Source organism: Telmatherina bonti (assembly GCF_933228915.1).
Source record: "Telmatherina bonti genome assembly, chromosome: 6".
In the NCBI taxonomy this organism is placed as follows: domain Eukaryota; kingdom Metazoa; phylum Chordata; class Actinopteri; order Atheriniformes; family Telmatherinidae; genus Telmatherina; species Telmatherina bonti.
In genome coordinates this window covers 14,290,247-14,312,216 of record NC_136624.1, presented here as the reverse complement: position 1 = coordinate 14,312,216, position 21,970 = coordinate 14,290,247, and the positions used below count along the sequence as shown (strand labels likewise).

General features: G+C 38.8%; 2 protein-coding genes across 3 annotated transcripts in view; one reads left to right on the top strand and one right to left on the bottom strand.

Annotated features, from left to right (window-relative positions):
• The window catches only part of LOC306757489 (semaphorin-3D), a 146,776-nt gene extending 131,165 nt beyond the window's left edge, over positions 1 to 15,611 (bottom strand). For both annotated transcript variants that reach the window (XM_079242557.1, XM_079242558.1), the window contains exon 1: positions 15,511 to 15,611. The gene's annotated coding sequence lies outside the window, so the exon portion shown is untranslated. The remainder of the gene's footprint in view (positions 1 to 15,510) is intronic.
• A 3,332-nt stretch (positions 15,612 to 18,943) lies between these two features.
• Positions 18,944 to 21,970, top strand: part of LOC306757551 (protein SSUH2 homolog) — a 49,985-nt gene continuing 46,958 nt past the window's right edge. The window contains exon 1 of the mRNA XM_079242635.1: positions 18,944 to 19,001. Within this exon, the coding sequence (XP_079098761.1) occupies positions 18,977 to 19,001 (25 nt within the window). The 5' untranslated portion in view covers positions 18,944 to 18,976. The remainder of the gene's footprint in view (positions 19,002 to 21,970) is intronic.

Genomic DNA, 21,970 nt, shown 5'->3' with positions numbered 1-21,970 from the left:
CCAGTTGTGTTTCAGCTTGGGAAAAATACGGCTCTCCATTTAGTTGTTTTTATCATGATTTCAGGCTCAAATGACGATGCCTTTACCATCAACATACGCACGCTGACTTAACCAACACGGGGTTGGGATAGGTAATTCACAGCCGGGGTTTTGGAACCAACTGAGCGAGTTAAAACATCAGAGGATTTATCACGGCTATTTGTTTAACTTTCTCTCTGGAATACCCCCCAGGACACCAAACTGCAGAAGCTTTTATATTGTGTTTTTGCAGGGAGGGGCAGAGATGAGGTTGCAGCTGGCCTGTGGCATAGCTTCTCCAGCATGTTCTCTCTGGCAGGTTACACAAAGTGGCACAACAATCTGTCCTTAGCTTGGGGAAAACTCCAGGATTTTGAAGTCCTATGGGGGATTAGCCGAATGGACAACAGCTGGCAGGATCTCTAAACGCCCTCAGGTGAGCTTGGAAGCCACATGAAATGGAGATTCATCGTACCAGGCAAAACATTTTGCCTGCATGTATGGAGAATTAAGAACTAAGCTGATTAATTGTATCCATTACAATGATAGAGAATAAAATGAAGTGTTTGGATTTCAACAGGCACTGAATTGGCTGAAGCTTCACCAACATAATCTTTGTTACCATGAAAATACATCCCGTGACTTTTTTTTGACTGTGCTGTGGATCCAGTAATGATTCTGGTGAATTCCTCTGTACTGAAAACTTAGCAAATGATGAGAGTGAGAAGAGTTTTTTTTTCTGGCAGCTGCTGCTCCTCCTCAGGTCTACTCAAACACTCAACCAGATTATGATCCCTTACATGTCCTGGCCTGAAAGGAGACCAGATCTCTTGCTTTAGGTCAGACCAAGTCATAAATCACTTTGTTTACTCTCCCGGGGTTTTCTTTGTTCTTTTTATCAGTCAAACTTTCCATCTAGACTTCTGAACTCTGTAAGTTTGTTCTCTTTGTCCATCCTGGAGCTTATGCAGGGCTTCTCTCTGTTCATTACAGTCCGGACAGAAATCTGTCTCGATTTACTGTATTGTTCCTGAACCCCCCCCCCCTACATGCTTACTGGGTGACTGTGTGAAGGACCCTCAGTAGACCTTTAGAAAACCAGTCGAAATGACAGAAATTATGTTGAATTAAATGTAACACTTGACAGAAGGTAAGAGTCAGGGACTGAAAGTCAGGATGATCATATTGGGAGTTGCTTACTCATCACCATGGCAGCCCAGCACGAACCAGTCCAGCCCAGCCCAGCCCAGGCCGGCTTGTGGGACTGTACCCACTACAGTTGTACATTAAAGAAATAACAGACTGTCTGTGTCAGCTAGTGTGTGGTTTGTGTCCTTAGTGTTGAAGCCAAAGGTGTATTCGGAGGTGGGGAATTTCTCAGCTTCACTGTGTTTGTGTCTCTGACAACAGAAACTGGAGGAAGAAGTTGGGGTGGGGGGGGGGGGGGTGGTGGTGCATATAATAACACAGGGCCTTTCACAGAGGATGAAAAGGATGTTTTTCATGGCTCTTCAGCGATGTCTGCATATTTTGTGTGTGGGTTTAGTTCTGGATTTAAAGGCATCTGACATTTTAATCTGTCCTCTGAATGTTTTATGTTGTGAGGTTAACAGTCTGAATGTGCAACAAGATGACGAAACCCGGAGTAACTCTGAAGATATGAGCTGCTATTATTTATTCAGCTACCAACGGTGGTGGAGGAATTCTGCTGACTGATCCATGATTTCACAGAAACAGTTCCACTGTTTCATCCACTGCATTAGTGTTTGTTCCGAAAAAAAAACAACTTTAATACAAAAACTGAACCATTATTTTAGTGACAGCATGACTGACTAATCTCCACAGGAGGCAAACTTTTCTATTGAATGTTAGTTTTCCTCTGACATCACGGTTACACATTGTGAATGCAAGCATGATGTCAGTCTCTTCTGTTTTCAGAAGTTGGATGATCTCTTATTACGATAACTGCAGCGTTAACCCAGCGTTTTCCAAAACACAATCCTGGTTCACGTCTTAACAGGGGTAACATACACTGAAAGGCTAACCTGCTTTGGAGTAGGTTATTATCTGGATGTAAGCTATGTACCAAGTCTTTAGTATGAAAAGATATTAACATACAGATAACAAATATCTCTCCATTACCTGGGTTGACTTACCTAGACACTGGTAATCCTGATAAGCGATACTACACAGGTGGTTATCACCTTGGTAACTGGCAGATTTTTAATCCTGCTTCTTAGAACAGTCCTCTATGCCAGTGGTTTCTGACCTATTTTCATTTGGGACCCTCTTCATGCGCCTGTGAAAAAGCCATGGACCCCCTCCTCCACCCCGTGCTGAATCAATTTTGGTTTTATGCTTAAAAACAAATATTTTCATCATAAATAATGTTCTCTAGCTGTGATAAAGCCAAAGTAATCCCCAGTATGACATTTACAATCATAGTTTCTGAAACATTTTGCATCACTTTATGGTAAAAAAAAAAAAACTTTGCTCAAAATCCTGTTGCATACGTCTGATTGTGTCTTCTGGCCCTTAATGGACACCTGAAAGTGGAAAATTACACGATGAGAATTCTGACATATCACATGTTAATAAATGTTTAATATCCCTAAAACCTTAACTTTTGTTTTCTTACTGTCTATTTTTCATGAGCCAGGTCTTAGAGGGTTAATAATATATAACCATGCCTTTGTTTGTCAAATAGGGACAGTGTGTAGACATTAAACCCAATGACCCTGAATGTTCAAAGCCTGTTCCCCATGGGGGTCCCTGAACCCAGGTTGGGAACCCCTGCTGTAAACAACAAGTACATTTATTCATTAATTGTATTCTAATCTAACTGTTTGTTTATTTATTTATTCATTATAATGTTTATTTATCCAGTCTGTTTAAAATTGGCTTATTCTTTTAGTTATTTATTTGTTCTTTCATGTAATTCTTTTAAAATATTTAAACAATTATTCATTCAACCATTAGTTTTTATGTTCCTTATTCTTAAAATGTGTTTGTTTTAATTTATTTGATCTATTTATATGAAGAAATCATTAAATTAACCATTCATTACTTTATTATTCATCCATTTGTTGATTAATTTATCTGTTCATTTTGGATTATTTTAGTTTCTCACTGAAGAGAGTTTCTTTTGAAGCTTCCTGACTTGCGACTTGGACTTTAATAAACTTTGGGTTTTTTTTCTTTTCACACCTTCTTCAGTCATTTTAAAGTTCTGCAGTTCATTATTTCATCTGAGAGTCTGCTCGCTCCGGATCTCGACCCACATCACTGAACGCTTTTCCACTGAACGCTGAGGTGAGACGCTGGGCTTTGTTGAGAGACGGAAGAAAGCTGATTTCAGTCAACAGTGGCAGCGTGTCATTAGGCTGGTTGTGTCTGCAGCTGTATCAGGGTGTAACACTGAGCTTTGTGTTGTCCTATCATCAATCAGCTTCACACATGACCTTCCCGTATGACAAATAAACATTACATATCTGTGTATAACAGCTGAATCTGAGTCTACGCACATGTTTTAGTCATCCATCCTAAAGATTTATTACTGTAATATTTAATTTTAGTTACTGCATGTCAGTTAGATAAATAGAAATTACTTCATGTTTTCACTACAAGTCCACAACTAAATCCAGTGAAAGTGAGAAAGGTTAGAAACTGGCTCATAAACACCAGGGAAGGGGAATCTAACGGTGACTCTGAACAATTTCTTGTGAATTCAGGCAGTTTTATGGTAAGTTGGCAGAGAAACGATAAGCTGTTCTGAGTTTGTTTATGTTGGTTTTTCAAAGATGAAAAGATGGTGCTTGTCATCTTTTTTTACTTGTCTGCCATCTTGTTTTACAGAGAATTACCTGATCTGGGTCCATTTCTAGCTATCAAACACAACTGGAAGTTTTATGCTTTTTATTCCAGTTCTCCATTTTTTAAAAAAGTTTTTAAACCTGCTGGTATGTTAGCATATTATTCTTTTAACTTCCCGGCTCTGATGCAGGTTGTCCTTCCTGCTTGTTTTTCCTCTTCACTGTTTTGTCGTGCAGCTCCGGAAGGAAGCTTGAACCAAAGAGCAGGTTTGGTTTACGTAGTTGGATAAATATTTTTATCAATCAGTTTATTTGAGCACAGTTATTATCAGTGTGGATCATATGATGGATTTGAACTGGATTTGATTGAAAATAAACTGGACTGAGTCTGTAAAAGTTTCTTCAGAAGACTGCTGTGCTGGTGCTGTAAAAAACTGTATTTTGGCTGTAAGTTTGGCAACGTTCAACCCAGCAGAGCGCCACCTGCTACTAGTCAGTAGCATGTAGTCATATCCAGTCTGTTATAAAATCAGAATCATGTGAAATATTTGCAAAGATTTGTTGGGAGATCAGGGAACTTTAAAGGTTGCATGAACCTTTTTGACAGGACTAAGATGTAAAACATTATTTTAATCAAAATCACATACCCAAAGTGACTTAAATATCTTTTCTCAGTTTATTTATCCTTCCAATTTATTATCCATTTTATTCCTTTCTTCACCTCTTTGCCACAATAGTCCCACCTGAGACAGGATGCAAAAGGGAAACCAGGACGGAGGAGTTGAGCTATCATTTTAAAGCATTGTATCTAACTCATGCCACGGCTGCATCATCTGCTCCCCACGGCTGTCTGTTGTATTATCTCTCTTCTAAATTATACTTTTGCCTTTATTAGATTAAAATAAACTTGAACATCTTGGCTTCCAGCTCCTCCTCTGCCTCTTCTCTCCTCCACACAGATCTTAGAAACATTCTTTAAGATGTGACTTGTGGCTCCCAGACAGAGAGGGAGGAGGAGAGGAAGCCTAGAGTCTTAATAAATTCAGGATTATATCTGGTTCTACAGTATTAACTCATGACGACCTGCTACTGAACTAAACTAAACCTCTAAAGCACCATATTTCCAAATGTCACAACTTTGTTTTCTCCTATATTTCTAGTTATTCAGGCGATGATTTGCTTCTGAATGAAAGCTGCTCGTTTACATTGCAGATGATTTTTTTTTATCCTACACAGTAACAGAACCTTTCATTCCGACCAAAAACCTCAGAGACTGGGAGGGAATTTCCACCCGCATTCATCAGCGCTCCATGTTTTTCCTCCACACTAATGTAAACCTGCCAAGTGAGGATATTAAAAAGTTTACAAGGGACTTGGTGAAATGGGTCGTGTCCCTCATTCTGACTCTGTGCGCACTGTCAGCTAGTCCATTAAAAGTGATGTAAAGACTCTTTCTGTCTCTGTCCCTGTTCGGCCTCAAAGAGTCGGACTCCTGCGGTCGCCGACCACAGGTCTTAACTCTCCCTAACGGCCGCCATCCGTCTCCCTGATGCAGCGGGGACCAACAGTGTGATGAGATGTTTATGCACAGTTGGGGTGAAAGGTCAAATAAAAGCTTCAGAGAGATTTGTATTTTGTTATCGCAGAACTGAAGCTGCAAATTACAGTGGCTGCCAGGGCCAATCAGTGCATACACACACACACACACACACACACACACACACACACACACACACACACACACAACAAAAATAAACAGATGCACACATGCAAACAAACGTTGTCTTTTACATCTATTCACACATAAAGTAGAAAGTTTGGACACACTTATCCATTGTTTTTGATAGGTAAATGTCTAAACTTTCTGTTTATTTATTTATAATTTATTTTAGTATATGATTTATTCTTTTATAGTGTCATTATAAAAATCCATATAAATTCTGTATAGTTGTATCTGTAAAGAATGAAATATTATTCATACTGCGGTTCTGCAGGAACTGAATCATTTATTCAGTGAAAGTGTCTCTACAGTCACAGACTGTTAAAAAGATTACAGTTTTATCCAATATATTAAAAACTATCTAACAAAAACAAAATAAAAATTCAAGTGTGTGTTTATCAAACTGCACCATTAATGACAATTATATGCATTTTTTAGTGAAGTGTTTGTTGAGATTTAAGCCTCAGAAATCCTTCATGTCTCGACAGAACGGCCAGGAATTGCTCTATAGTATTGCTACTAAGGAAAAAAGTTTAATCAATGCTAATATTAGTTCAATAATAGAAGCTCAGACTGTCATGTTTGTTTAAAGGGGCTCTATTTTCCTATTTCTAATTTTCTGAGCTTTCTACAATGTTATTGTGTTGAATACTCTTCAGACATATGAGCAGCGCTGTTTGTTATCACTTAAACACATCTACATTCGGTTTCCATGGCTACGAAAACAATTTGTTTCAGAGTTTTTTCTACTTCCAAAATTTTAGTGACGTCCCGGGAGAGGGACTCAGTGATTGGTCATCTTCTCTAGGTTGTGCGTTCAGAGGAAGTAAGCCACGCCCACCTTCACTGCTCAGTATAAGTACTCCTAGCAGTTGACCAATCAGATGCAGGAATAGGGTGGAGCTTTCTCTGTTTGCTTGTTTCTGGCAGAGGCTGATGGTTTTAGTCCTTTTTTGTTTTTGTTTAGTTCACCATTGCCCTTTCACAAACTAATGCAGATAAAGGAAATATTTTATGGATTTGTGCACAATATTTGTTTTTTTTTACTTACGATGGATTTCTAACATTGCTCAAGTTTGATTCAGGACAATAGAAATAAAAAAGTTCATTTTACATTTTTTTTAAAAAAAAGTGAAATCTCCTCTCAGTTGGCCATCTATTAGCTCTATTAGTAGTGAAATGGGAGGCAGAAGGGGAACCAGATCCCAGTTTTACTTCAGGATAAAGGCTTTCTCTCTGTTTTATGATTAGTTTTCAAACTTTACTTTTTTGATGAACCTTGTAGTCTGGTCTGGCTTTGTAACTTTCCTCTATCTCCTTCGTTGCGCCGAGGCTGCTGGGAGATGTCGCTTCATCCGGGGTTCCTCTCTGCTCTCTTTAACTGAAGAGCGCTCTTCTCCAAGAATTCCTTTAATCTCTTCATATGTCTGGAATATTACATCAGATCTGGGAAGGCGCCAGCAAGTCACATGACTATTGCTTATCCGCTCAGACCACGACAGCTGGGGAATCATTTTAGGATATGACAAGGATAGCCTGCAGGACCCTGTACGATTGGGGACTCATTTCAGTTGTGGAGGTTTCTGTTTCTGTTTTAGCTGCACAACTCAAACAAATCCAACCTTTTAAATAACGTGTTTCTCTCTCCACAAGGAGTAGCGCTGCTGAAGGAGAAGACAAAACACACAACAAAGAAGAAAACTGGCTTATAATGGTCAAAGCGGGACAACTTCAGTTTCCATAGACATATATGTATACGTATATGTATATGTGTGTGTGTGTGTGTGTGTGTGTGTGTGTGTGTGTGTGTGTGTAGGTATACATGTCTTCATCTGTTTCCACCACATCATAGTAACATGGAGCTGGACCAGTCTTGGGTTGATCATATTTCTATCAGAACTATATTGTCCCTCATCTAACTGGGAGCCATTGTTCCCCTTCAGAGCCGCATATTGTTTTACACTCAAACATTTTTTAATTGTTTTTAGCCACAATGCCATTCACCAATCCTTCATTCATTTTGTATTGTAGTCTGCTTCCTATATTTGGCCCACTTCAAGCGCATTAAGGTTCACATACTAATGCTTCTTTGATCCAAATCAAATTTTGAGTCTTAATTCCCCAAACAAAACGGACTTTTTCAAGCAAACGGATGAGGATTTAAACAGCAGATGAACATAAGGAGCAGTAGGATGGGGCAAAGTTCAGAGGAGATGTCTGGATTCGCTGTAAACATATTTTCATGTTGTGTCGGGTGGTTCCTGCCACCGTGCTGAGTCAAGCAGGCGTTGGCAGACTTAGACTGATATGCAGGCATCATTTCAAAGTTAGAGGAGGTCAAAGTCTCCTTCAATGCATAAACAGTCAGATGTTGTGTTTGAATGAATCCTGTGTGTGGGGGGGAGATTGTATGTGTGGAGAGTTTATGACTTTAAAGATTAGAGACATTCACAGGGTAAATAGAGGAGGAAAAGTGGATAAAAGGATCCTGGACAAGCTGGTTGGGGGGGGGTGAAGGTCTGTTTTGCATCATTCTATAGATTTGTAAAATGGTTAAAAGAGAATTGAAGATGCAACAACAAAGCAACCTTTGTCAGATCAGATATGATCATAAAATTATTTTTATTTTCACTCAAATGCATGAAGAATTCTTTAAAAAAAAAAACAAAAAAACTTTAAGAACCATTTTCTGAACCTACGTCTTGTTTAAAGGAAGATATAGAACAAAAACTGGAACAGACGTTCCACATTGAGGCAACGGTCTGGTTCTGTCGTCAACTGGGTGTTAGATGTTAAACCATCTATAAAGGGACACTTTAATCTGGTCAACGTGGTTTAACGTAGAAATTGGATCCAGGTCTCATTATCCTTCAGATTTAGGACTCCTCCACCAGTCCTCCTATCTCTTCATACAGGACAGCCTTCATCACTTTCTTCCACCACCAAACATTTTGTAACTCTCAGACTCAGACGAAAGCCCTGTTTCCACCAACAGGTCAGGGTGAGTAAAGAAAGTTTGACTCATAAACACGCTGATTTGTGTTTCCACTGCCAACCATATGATTTCTTGGTAGCATATCAGCCAACTAGCAATAGAAGTGTCAACTACAAGATAGTATGATAGCAGTGCAACGCCTTACTTGAATTATAACAACGATGTTGCTTTGTTCCTATTGGCGAATTTTTTCAACAATCAACAGATTGCATTGTGTCAAGCTGCCCAGCTTTTGGGTTGGACTGGTAAGACTGGTGCCCCAATGGACCAAAGGCACCTTTCCCATTTTTTGTGTATGGAAAAGTAAAAAGATGCGTATGGACCAGGACTTGTAGATGGAAACATGTGGCTGTGTTTCTCGAACTTCACCTGTCTGGTGGGGGAGCGTTCATCTCTGCCATAGATTCAGGTTTCTGCGTCAGGAAGGCAGACTTGATATTCCGCTGTCTGAGCTGCTTTTCTGCTCCACTCAGTGAAAATAGTAGTTATCTGAGCTTCTGTAACCTTTCTGTCAGCTGCAACTGCTCTGACCTTTGACCTCCCCCATCAACAAGCTGAGCTGCTGCTCACCGGATGGTTTCTGCTTTTCACCAGGAAAGACTTATGTGAAAATACAGCCCATCAGCAGGGATCTCCAACTGTCTGCCACCAACAATGCACTGCGATCACAGAGTTTCTGCTGGACCATCAGCTGATCAACGTGCAAGTTTTCAACACAATGCACTCAGTGATTCCAGATACAGTTCAAACATTTCATATTTAATAGGACAATCAGATTGCCCAGAAATAATTACCAGCTTTTCCCTTTTCTGCTGCCTGACAGATGAGCAAGACTCAAACCGTCACAGAGCAGCACCGAGAGCAGACCTGCCTTTCAAACCAATCTCAGAGGTCAGGACATTCAGAGTTCACTAAGAGTGCAGAGATGAGACGCTGTAAAGTGCAGAGTAATCACAACAACTGATCAGTGAAGAGCGCCTGCAGGCCAGCAACAGATCATTCAGAAAATTACATAAGAACGGATTCTTAAGCTGTCAAATCAGTACGAGATTAAATATTTCAGGTCATATTTCATGCATCATCTGCATCACCTTTCCTCAATGCCTTACTTAGCTGTTCTGGATGAAAGCATCTGTCAAGTAAATGCAAAAAAATCTGCAAAAAAGGCAAAGTTATTAAATTTGCACAACATATTTCATGTTTTTTTGCTCAGTTTGTGTATTGAACGTCTGATATGCGAAGAATAACCACTAACAGCTGATAATTAATGACATCTATTTTTTCCACCAGCTGTTTTTTAAGATTTCCCAGGAATTCTGGAGGAAAGCCCCTGAAAGATCACATTCCTCCTGATCTTTGGGAACATTTATTGCGCTAGTTGAGATTCTTCTCATATAACCACAAATCATACAGACATGGTAAGCTGCAGTCATCATAGCAGCTGCAGGAGGTAACAGAAGCTTTATGGTGTGAATCAAACTCCACATATCAGAACCAGAAACCTCAGAAAAGGGATTCAGACTTTGTTTCTGAGCACCAGGTTGCAGCCCCTGACTAAACATCATGGTTCTGAGTTGAAGCTCCATTGCTGAACTTCTGCAGATTTTCTCATTGGCGCCTCCTAATGATAGCTAATTCATCATCTTGCATCCTGTTTTTCTCTGAGTTCTTTAAAGTAAGTAAAATTCAGTTGGATGTAGCTCATGCTCTGTTTAACTCTTTCTTTTCCTCCTTTAGTCCTCTTGTGTTTATTTGCTGAATTATCCACAAAGGGCCAACGTGTTGGTATCTAGTTCGGCAAAATGCTTCTTTAAAGTGCTGAAGGAAAAAAAAAAAAAAGTGAATTGTGGGTTTTTAGACTTGGAAACCTGCTGAGTGACGAAGCTTGTCACTGAAAACCTCTGACAGAGTTCTGTCGTGCTTCTTTAAGGCACTGTTTACACCACTTTTCTCCGTTTTCTCCGAAAAATGCACTTACACAACAGCAGAATGACAACTATCTCCATGATGGGGAAATGCATATAAGATAAGAAAGGATGTAATGCACATATCAGGCCTCTAGGGGGCAGTAAACTTTAGTAATGCACCCAGGTGTCTTCATTAACACAACATGAAGGAAGTGTTGCATGCTAACTGCTAGTTATCTGCCTCGTGTTACCTCTGTGTCTTTGCTAAAGGCATAAATGTTCTATCAGGTTTGACTTCACCAGACCAAAGCAGCTCAAACATGACACAGAGCTCCACCATTGTTGTTGTACTTTTACATGGGGTCTGAATGCGCAAGTGCAAAGTGATGTGAAAAACGCCACCCAAATATTCTGATTCCAGTTTACACACATGACTCGCCTTGTGTTTCTGGAAAATTTGTAAACAGGGCATTAGACCTTTTTGTTTGTTTCTTTGTTTTTTTGTTTCTTTTTTTGTTTGTTTGTTTGTTTTTGGTTTTTTGCATTGATTCATCTTTGACTTCTGTTCAATTATTCGAAAGTGTTGAACTGATTTTTTTTTTTTATTTATGTAAGACTGTAAAACAAAAAAACAAACACTTATCACAAAAAGTATGAAAATTGTGTTTGGATAATTATTTCATTGATTAGTCGCCTTTTCTATGAGGTGTTAAACTCATGCTTCTGTCTAATGGGCAGCACAGCTAAACACATGGGTAGTTCTCAACCAAATTGTGCCAAAACCACCTGCAATATTCTCCTCTTGTTTTGAGGTTCAAGTGCTGCCACATCTGTGTCAGTGACAGATGTTTGGCTGGTAACTGATTGTTACCTAATTCATAGACAGCCATACTGGAATGAGATTCTAGAGCCACTGGTGATCCCATAACTCCAGAATCTGGGAGCGAACTTCCTCCTCCAGGATGACAACACTTTCCCTCCAGTGGGTTCCAGTTTAAGAAGAACTCATCAGATTGCCTCCTGATTCAGGAGCAGAGTGGATGAAATGACGTGCTGTGAGACCAGACTTCAACCCAACTGAACACTTGTGAGATCCGCTTGGTGATGCTGTGCATTAGGGCTGTTACAGCATGCTTTCATCCTGATTCGATTTCGATTACGATTTTTTTGGGTGCCGGTTTGATTTAAATTGCGATTCTCACGATTCTTTGGTATTGCTGATTTTTGTAGACTAAAAACAAAAAAGATGTAAAAAAAATTTTCTTTTGCTTCATTTTAATTAGGAAAGAACAACCCAGTCAACAGGCCATCATTCTGCTGCTATAATGCCCAAGAAGTCAAATAAAAAGATTAATAAAATAATAAAAATGACAAAAAAAATTATGATAAATTATTTTTATTTACTTATAAAAAAAAATCAAAAGAACCGATTTTAAAATTATGAATCAAAAAATCCCGATATTTGATTCTTTCAATTCGATTTTCCATCCCTACTGCACATACCAGTGTGACCAACACACCCACACTGGCTGATCCTCAGAAGCTCATTGCTGAGGAATGTGACGCCAACCAACAGTAAAATGTGACCAAGCTGTTGTACGGCATGAGGAAGAGGTGCCAGGCTGTCGTAGCTGCATATCGATCCTCACACTACTGAGGTCCCTTACTGAGGAAAATGAATAAAGTGTAAAAATGGCCAGAATATTTTCTTTCATCCTTATTACAGTGGCAGGATGCAAACATCCAATCCACCAAGAAACTGGGAAGACGAACAAATATCAACAGGAGGATATTGCAGGAGATACTGGCACATCTGGGGGGCGACTAAGGCAAACGTTGAAGGTGATCATTTCACATGTGTTCAGAACAAAAGTTGCTTTGTTCCTTGCTGGAAATGAGAAAGTTGATAGAATGTTTGAATTGTTTGGCATTTTCATAAAAAATATGAATAAAAATTGTTTAAAGAAACATAAGATTAAATGCACCAGGGCACTTAAAATCTGGATTAATCTCCCACCTAGTGAAAATTCTGTCTTCAGGAAGCTTTAGGAAGCTACCAGACACTCTGGATGATGATGACGATGGTCAGAAAATAGCCCTGATTAAACCAAACTAAAGCCAACAGTTTGGTTTCAAACTTCAATCAAGCAGAAATCAGCACAGAAGTGACACAGAGTGAGATTTTCTCTTGTTTCTAACTGTGCAGAGATGTGAAAGGATAAAATCTTCCTCTCCAGAGTTTCCTGTGGTCAGTATCTCTGTCTGTCTCCGAGTGAAGCATTATTATTTCACTTCTGTCCAGTCTAAGTGTTCCAGGCGGACACCTCGCTGATGCAACAGGCCGGCCAGAGGAGAAAGTGATGCTTTTCTAAAGCGCTGCAGCTTTCAGCTTCACTTTGGCCAGCAGCCATCAGATAAGACTTTATCTGCAGCCTTTGTTGATTCTAGTCACGGTCCGATGTGCCGGTCGACTCAATTCAGTTTTTAAAAGCCCAAACAGAAACACTCACCTCATGTGTCTGTGGTCCAGAACCGCCTCTCTGGCGGGTTGTCCTTCACACTGCTACCTTCTGCTTGTTCTGAACGCCAAATTTCTGATTTCTGACTCTGAACCACCTGCAGACACCAGTTCTTCCTTGTTTTCACACTTCGCTCAGCAGCTGGTTTGATAAAGCTGTTTTGAAATGCCTCTTAGTCAGTGGAGAGGGCTTCACTTCGCTGCTGTACACCGACTGAGAGGGAGTCAAGTAGCTTCAAAGAGCTCCACTTACAGACAACCTGCAGCTTTACTGACTCTTTGCCTGTCTGCTGTGTTGAAATCCAAAATATTTTCATAATCAGTTAAAACTTTTATACATAATAAGCAGACATTACGCAGATAGAACTCATCTTCTGGCTATATTTTAGAGAGTTGGCATATTAGCATGCACGATTTATGAGTTGAACTTATTTCTATGTAAACACAAGTCAGAAAAATTTGCTCTACCCTGAAATATGTTCAGCATATATAGAAAAAAAACAACTGAACACCACAAAATAATGACAAGAAAAAAGTCAAAGACAATCAGGCGATAGAGTGAATGTACAGGTTTGATCTGATTCACATCAGGTTCCAGTTTAGGAAGAACTCTGAGTGGAAAATGGCATCCACTCAAGTTCACCACATTCCAGCTGCAAACAGCAAACAAGGAGGATTCGCTCTCAGACCTAAAAGCTGTTATAATACAGCTTAAAATGAATCACAGATCTCAGGTCTGGAGTGACAATCTGACCCGTTTTAATCAGTCCAATGAAAAGGCCTTCATGCAGCTGCTGGTCCTCATGGTCCAGCATCTGAAATCCAGATGAGGTCCAGAGCCCATCAGTTTAATTAGATCAGTTCTTTCTTTGATAAGTAATCGTCACATCTTCACATAAAATGGTAAAAAAGTGACTAATTAAACAAAAGAAATCAGATTTAATGTTTAATCCTCACATTTATTGTAAACTTTCTGACTTAAAATGTTCTTTGTTTGTTTGAAGGTACAGTGTGTAAGGACTACTAACATCTAGTGGTAATGATTGGTTTAGCAACCTCTTCACATGAGATGTTCAGGATCAACATCACCTGTGGGAGAAAATAACTGTCTGATGGGAACTTTAGCTATTTTCTTTTACTCCTTTAACCCACTGATAGAAAGGTGGAAAAATACAAAAACATCTCAATACAAGTTCTTTAAGTTTGTTTTCAACTTTAACCAACTTCGTAAGTTCACAATTGTTACTCATGTTTTCAGTAGACTCATTTAGCATTTTCTGAACCCAGTTTAATCTGTTTTACAGAAAATTAATAATAATTAAAATACTAATCATATATTAACAAGGTACAAAATAGAAATCCTAACACTGCTTGTGTTGTCTAAAAGCATATAAAAACTGAATTAATACATTTAAATTAGATGTACAAAAAAAACTCAAACCAAAAATCTAAACATGTGACAATGAATAAATGATTTTCATATCAAACTGATTAATCAAAGTTATCAGTATCGAGATAAAAATGTGTATAATGAAGACTCCACAACTTAACGCAGTGGATCTGACTGTTTGTGGCTTTTTCACACATAAACGTTGCCCGGGTGGTTGTTTCTCCACAGCAGCATAGAGACAACATGGTGACATGAAGCAGGCAGGAAAACAATAATGAAAACACACACACACACACACACACACACACACACACACACAGAACAGGAAGCAGCAGTCCCACACACAGACTGTACAGCTGAGGAGATGCTGACTTCCATAACAGGAAGGGCTGAGACAATGGTGGGAGGTTTCCTCTCAGCAGTGACACAGACACACTGTACGCTCTGATCCATCTGGAACACACTCAGCTGTGTGTACCTGAAACATATGTGGAGGTGTTACACCAGCCCAGGCCTCCCTCTGCTGACCGGACTGAAAATCATCAGCAGCACATCTCAAAAGAAGGCATGAAGCTCTGAACCAGCCAGGAGAAATGCAACTAAATTATCCACAAGAATCAGTCTTGGACTGTCGATTAGTCTAAAAATGACAGAAAAATGTTCATCAAACGTTTTGTTTTGTTTTGTTTTACAGCAAATTACAAAATGACTGTTACAAATCCCAACCACACATCTGGAATCTACATTTACCATCCAGCTTGACCATCAAAGCTGCCACTGGAAACTTTTCATCACCAGAAACCCTGCGGACCCTGAAACCTTCACTGTGACTACATCAACTTCGTCATAAAGCCACGAGGCAACAACAGCTCCTGAAAGAAGCCCATAAACCTGAAGGCACATCAGGAAACCTGCAAACATGCTGATCTTCTGCAACCTTTTCCCTGACCACCAGCCATCAGCAGGACACAAGCAGCCAGATCTGCCTCCTTTCGTCCAAACCAAACTAAATTCAGAGGCATGAAAAGGTTAAAATCATAAGCCAAACATAACTAAAACTTTAGCAAACAAAAATACTGAATTCTAACTTTTTATTATCTTTATGTGTCCAGTTTAGAATGGCTCATGTCTGAAAGACGTAAAAACTCACCGAGCAGAAGTTCCAGATGCGGATCTGCCGGTTTATTCCCCTTCCGTGGTCCTGATGCGGCGGACAGCTCGGAGTCAGACCACCTGAAGGCTTCACGCGCTGTAAACAGACTGAGCGCGCGACTGTGGCTGCCCAGCTTCTCTTTCACCCTGCTGCCGGATGCTGCCTTCACGTGCCACTCGGAAACTCCAACTCACAAAACTGGCACGGTTTTAGGAGGATTTATATCACATTTATGAGCTACTCTTTTCCATGAGGTTTCAGGATCCACAAGCTCTGCGAGAGATGACGTCATGACGTATTGTAGGAAAGTCAATCAGCAACATCATAAAGATGATGGTCACAGATCAATAAGTAGGATACATGCCAGAGACACTACATGCTGTCGAAATTAAAGAAAGATTCAAACACGGGCTGAACTTTTCAATGACGCTTGAACGAGTGGAAAATAAATGGAAAACGTTATTTCGTGAATTCATTTATTATATTCTTACTTATTCTTGTATTTAAGATCCAACTAAAACATTCTCATGGTTATCATTTTAATATCTTGTACATTTTGGATTTTATGGGTTGTATCTGCTAGGATGCCTTGTTAAGTTAAATAAATAGAGGAAAATGGTAAAGCATATAAGTTCATTTTTAAGGTGAACAATGATGCATTTTTTTTATGGACCAGATGAACCATATATATATATATATATATATATATGCTACTGTGTTGCATCACCCTCTTTGAATAAGTCACCAAAAGGGAACAACTTACTTGCAGGCTTGCTGTGTTCTTTGTATCTTTCTCATTTTTCTCTCTGTGTATGAAAAATAAGGCTTTCAATTCATCCATGATCTTTGGTACAGCATGAAGAATCAATCCATCCTTCCATTTTCTTAACTATTCCACTTAGGACAAGTTGCCAGTCCATCGCAGGTAAAATGAAAAATCCTGATGTGTAAACATGATTTTAACTCAGTTGCCTCAGGTGACTTTTCTTCAAACTGTTTCACCCAGCTGGAGATTCAGTCTGCAACACAGTCATTTTTATCAGATTCGTGATAAAACATGTGACACTGAATAAGTGAATTGCTGTGTACTTAACTATTTGCTTTAGGATATAATAAACCCTGCAGATTTGTACAAATGTCTACAAGTATTTTAGTTCAATTTCTTTAACAGTTCCAGTAAACAAAACACTTGAGTTAGAAAAGCATCTTTAGATAACCTTGATAACCTTTTTATGCGTTTGTGTGGTTTCTGCTGCAATAATCAAATCTTATGTTAAGCAAAGTCAAAATGAGGTTACAAAGTCAGACTTTTTGAAAACTATGGAACAGACTCAATAAAACTAACATTTATTCACCAAAGAGGATGTATGGACATATTAACACTTCTGTCAGGGTAAAAATAAAACAGGTTCTTCATTCAGAATAATCACAGATTCCTGTTAGAACCTTACAGAGAACATAGACATAAACAGAGTAGGGAAGGGCTGGTTGTCAAAACGTAGTCTTAATATAACATATTGAAATGCTGTAAATAAGTAAATAATAAAAATGATAAAGACATACTGGATGTTTGAAAGCAGGGTGAGACAATGAAGAGTACTGAAAAACAAGTTAATTCAATTACATCATAGTTTATCACCTGGTATCTTCAGATCAAAACCACATTATTTTTCTTCATTTGCAGTTTCTGTTGTTGACTTATTTATCCTTTTTATGTTTTCAGTGAATACAGCGCAGAATATTGGACCAGAGCTCCCTCTAGTGGCAGAAGCCCTTTAACGCAGGGGAAAACTGCGAATCTTTCTTTCTTCATAGCAAGGATGTCTACAAGTGTCCTCCGCCTTGTTAGTTTTACTTTCTCAAGACGCAGAAGGTGACGATCACAGCCTTTAAATAATTATTTTCTTCACTGGGACATGGGGGTATTTTTGCCATTAGAGTTTCTAACTAAAAACCTAAGCACTCGGAGACCACAAACCTCCCACAAGCTGCTGTAACATTTTCTGATGAGACTGGCCAGTCTGGCATCAACTTTCTCTACATCTGGATTTAATCATAAAGCAGAGACATGGGGCAGTAAAGTGAAAGACAGGATAATTCAAATGATAATTGAACATTTCCAATGTGGATCTGCAGTTCAGCAACATACATAAAACAAAAGGGTCTTATTTACATATTCAAATACAAGACTAATAGAGCTTTGGTAAAAAAAAATTTTTTTAGATACAACTAACAGCCGAAAATGCAAAATGTAAAAAGACCACATGTAAAATGAGTTGAATTGAAAAAATCAGCCAAATTTGGTCACTTTGAGTTGAGTTATTAAATTTCAGATTATCATTATTTTAATCATTGAGGTGTTTTCTCTCCAAACACACCTTTTGATTCGCAGTCTAAACTGATTCACCAACACAGAGAACACAAACTCATCAAAAAAGATAATAGGTGCATAAACAGGAACAAGTGAGGTGGGAGAGGTGAGAGACAGAAGGCACAACTGGGATGATGGGAAATCTGGGATCATTTGTATGGCTGAGTGGGTAAATCAGGGGAAATGGTCAGAAGACAGATAATGATGATGCATGGATGAACCACAACAGGGTAGAATTTACTGGATGAAGCGGCAGCTCTGATCTGGGATTAATGAAATTTGGATGAGGGACACAACAGGAAGCAGTGCTAGTTATTTTTTTTTCATTGGTAATAGTAATAATTACAAGAAGAAAAACAAGCACCACGCCCCTCTTCCAGTTTGTTTCAGTGAAAATCCTGACCGGAAGTTGTGTTCTTGTCACTCATATCAGTTTCTAATGATGGGAAGTTCAACTCCCTTAGAAGAGCCGGATCTTATAGCTCCTAAATGGTTCTTCCAGTAGTATCACTTGGAGCTTCTTTTTTTAAAGACGAGTTTCTGTGTTGATAAGTTTGTTCTTATTCCATTTCTTCCGAAAAAAAAACCATTTTAAATTGAACTTTTTTTTCATTAAAAAAAAAAAAAAAAATGACAACAGTTGTTTTATATGTATTTGATCAGTTCTTAAAATAAACACAAAAGCACCACAAACGAAAACAATAATTTGGTCTTCACTCATTTGTTTACTTTTCCTTAATGTGATTGCAGTTTAACATGGTTTTCCAGTGTCTGTAAGTTAGCTTGTGTACATCTCCTGTACCACAACCTTCACCCATCTGAACCGATCCCTTCTTTTACATTATTATGTCTCGTCATATGTGATTGGTTGCATAGTATGACCATCAAAATGAAGCCCCACCTCTGCCTGAATAGAAAATCAGCAGAGCTGAGCAGGCAACAAGACTCAGCGCTCAACAGACAGGTTCGGCTCTTTTTGTTCGCTGTAAAGAATCGTCTCTTCGAGCCGGCTCGTTCGTGACCGGCCCACCACCACCAGTGTCTCCTCCTTCTGCTTCTTGTCCGGAGCTTGACTCGCGGAGCGGCGGAGAAATGGATGAGAGGGACGACGAGTTGGGTGAGCATGTTTGAAAACAAGCTTTTTAAATCCGCGGCAAACTTTTACCGCTGCGGGTTTTTGTTACAAACTGCGACGGAAATTTCTATGTCCTCTGTGATGTTTTACGTCTAAACGTGGAAAATAAAAGTAACGCGTTTACGCTCATTTGAGGTTGAATGTAAAGTTTAAACGTATAAAAACACAACTTCAGGTTGGTTCTGTTTTGGTCTCCTGTGAATAACAAGTAAAGTATATATTTCATAATACGATTTTGAACTTGAACAGTCACGAGGTCTTCGGGGGTTCAACCAAAGTTTCAGGATTCATTGCATATAATCGTTCTTTAGTAGTAAAGAGCCTGCTTCTAAAATACGATAATAACAACTAAACAGTTACAACAAAAACATTATTATTATTATTATTATTATTATTATTATTATTATTAGTGCTTAATTATACTATTAAAAAAACAAGAGTGAGGGAGAGAGAGAGTAGCTATAACACAGATACCTTTGGAAGGAAACCTCTGAGATAAACGAGAATTTAGATTGAATTAGAGATAAGATCACGAGTGAATACAGAACAAGATGGTTTTGGTGCTAAAATCCGAGTCGGGACTGATACAAGAGAGCCAGATCAGCTGTTGTGATGTACACTTACCTCCACTTCCATCAGGCCCACCTGATCAGCTGCTGATCAACGCAAATATCCAATCAGCCAATCACATGGCAGAAACTCTGAAGTTCAGACTGACAATCGGGATGGGGAAGAAAGGGGATTTCAGAAACTTTAAACATGACGTGGTTGTTGGTCTGAGTATTTCAGTGTTAATCAAGGCTGTTAAAATCAACCATTAATGCAGCTATAAATCTGTAAACTTGGCATCTTAATTTCTTAACAAATGCATAAACAACAAAGTTAGTGCACATGCAATATTTAACATATATATTTCATACTATCTACAAGTGATGCTGATTTAGAAAATGTTGGTGCTTTGTCACAGTGGTGAATTAAATAAACTGAAACCCACTATATTCTTTATGTTAATGAAAATTCTGACGGTTTTCCAGCCTTATGTTTAGAGGATGTGGTTGGCTGAAAGTAGAGCTTTTATTCCTGTGATATGTCTAAGTTAAAAAGAACAGTTAAAATGAACAAAAACATCTTGTAGATTCCTGGAGACGGTTCTGGTTTCACAATTGAAAGAGACAGTTTGTGTAATTATCAGTGATTTACTGAATTTGTTTGCTTTAAAAATGACTTTAAAACCAAATTAGGGCCAACAATGGACTCTTTTAGGACTCCACATTCATCAGTCCGTTATCAGTCTGTTACTGGGTTTATTTTGGAGGCAGACGTGCATGGTGTTGTGATTTCCTGTTATTTTCAAAACATCTGGTTTGTGTTGAATATGGTGACAGCCCCGGTGTTATCTTTAGCCGCTAATGGGAGAGGTAGGAAGCTGCTGAGTAGTTCACAGAAGAACGCTTTACATTAGTGCTTCCCAGACTTTTCTGCAAAGCCCCTTTTTCACCGACAGTAATAACGGCAACAGAAAGTAAAGCTGTAGCAGACGTTGAAGTTGAACAAGATGACAGAAAAAAGAAGCCGTGTCTGTTTTCTGGAGATCCTTTGGTCTTAAAAGTTTGGATGTCGACTTCAACTTCAAACATGCTTTAAAATATCAATAGTGTCTGACACTCTGACACTGAGCCTGCGCTGAAATAACATTTCCACTCATTACAGATATTACAAAAAAGTAAAAAAATATTTGCATGAGTAGAATTAAAACTTTATCCATGTAGAGTGAAAGCGCAAATAACTAGAAACAATGAAGTGTGCACGGCCAGCAGTGAAGGTTTGACAGGTTGTATCCACAGGTGTCTTTTGGCAATCCTGCCCTTATATAGAAATGTATTGATTATCTGGTGCGTGCATTGTGCGTATGTTCGCTGACCGCATAAATGTTGCATGAGGCAGTTTTTTTTTCTTTTAAAGGACCAAATAACTAAAAAAGACTTAGCAGATGCAGATTTTTGCCATTATTGTTGTTGTTGTGCTGTTGGTGGTTGTAAACATGGCCTGAGTGCACAAGTATGATATGACATGACCAATGTTTTGTCGCCAACATATTCCGGTTAATGTTCATTCAAATGGGCAGGATTTATCTTGCATTTCAAGAAAAACGTTCCTTCTGAGTTTGTTCTCAAACCTTAGTTGTTCCATCCACCTAAAACTCTGAAAATGAAATCAGCATCTTCCGCATCCTGATAGGTAAAACTAAAAAGGTGGAGGATACTTGTGAACATGCCTGCTAGAAGTACTGAATATGACAAAAAAGGCAAGAGGTGGGTGGAGATAACAAATACCATCTCAGTCTGTACAGCCAGTCCCCTGTTCTGATAAGTTCTGTGAAGAAAGATGGATTCAGGGCTGTAATCTAGATACCATGGACATAAGAAATGTTTTAGTTGAGTTCTAATGACAATGGAACAATCTATTTTTATCTACTGCAGTAATTCTTCTCTCAGTTAGTGGAAGATGTGATGAACATTCAGTTATCGATGGACTAAAGATGTTGTTGAATACAATGAATGTAGAATCATTTTACACAACACTGTATATGTTTGGGTATACCACCCAGCTTTGCACTAAACGCCCACTACTTGAATTAACATATTTTTACTTTACACTCCCAATCACAGCTAATTTGGTATTTGCATCCTGTCTCTTTTCTGAGCTCTCTGTTGTCAGTAAAAGTCGGTCTTCGGTTAACTTTAGTTTTATCTCTGATTCTGTCACTTTTTCTTTTCCTCTTATAATGTCCTGTTGGGTTTCTGTGCTGAATCAGCTACGGTGCATGTTCAAAACTGTCATTATGTTAATATCTAGTTGCTGGTGTGTCACATGGTGTTGTAAAGCAAAATGCAGCTGTAATGTGATTATCTGAGCTGCCAATAAAAAGTCGTGGTTTCTCAGCCGGGGTA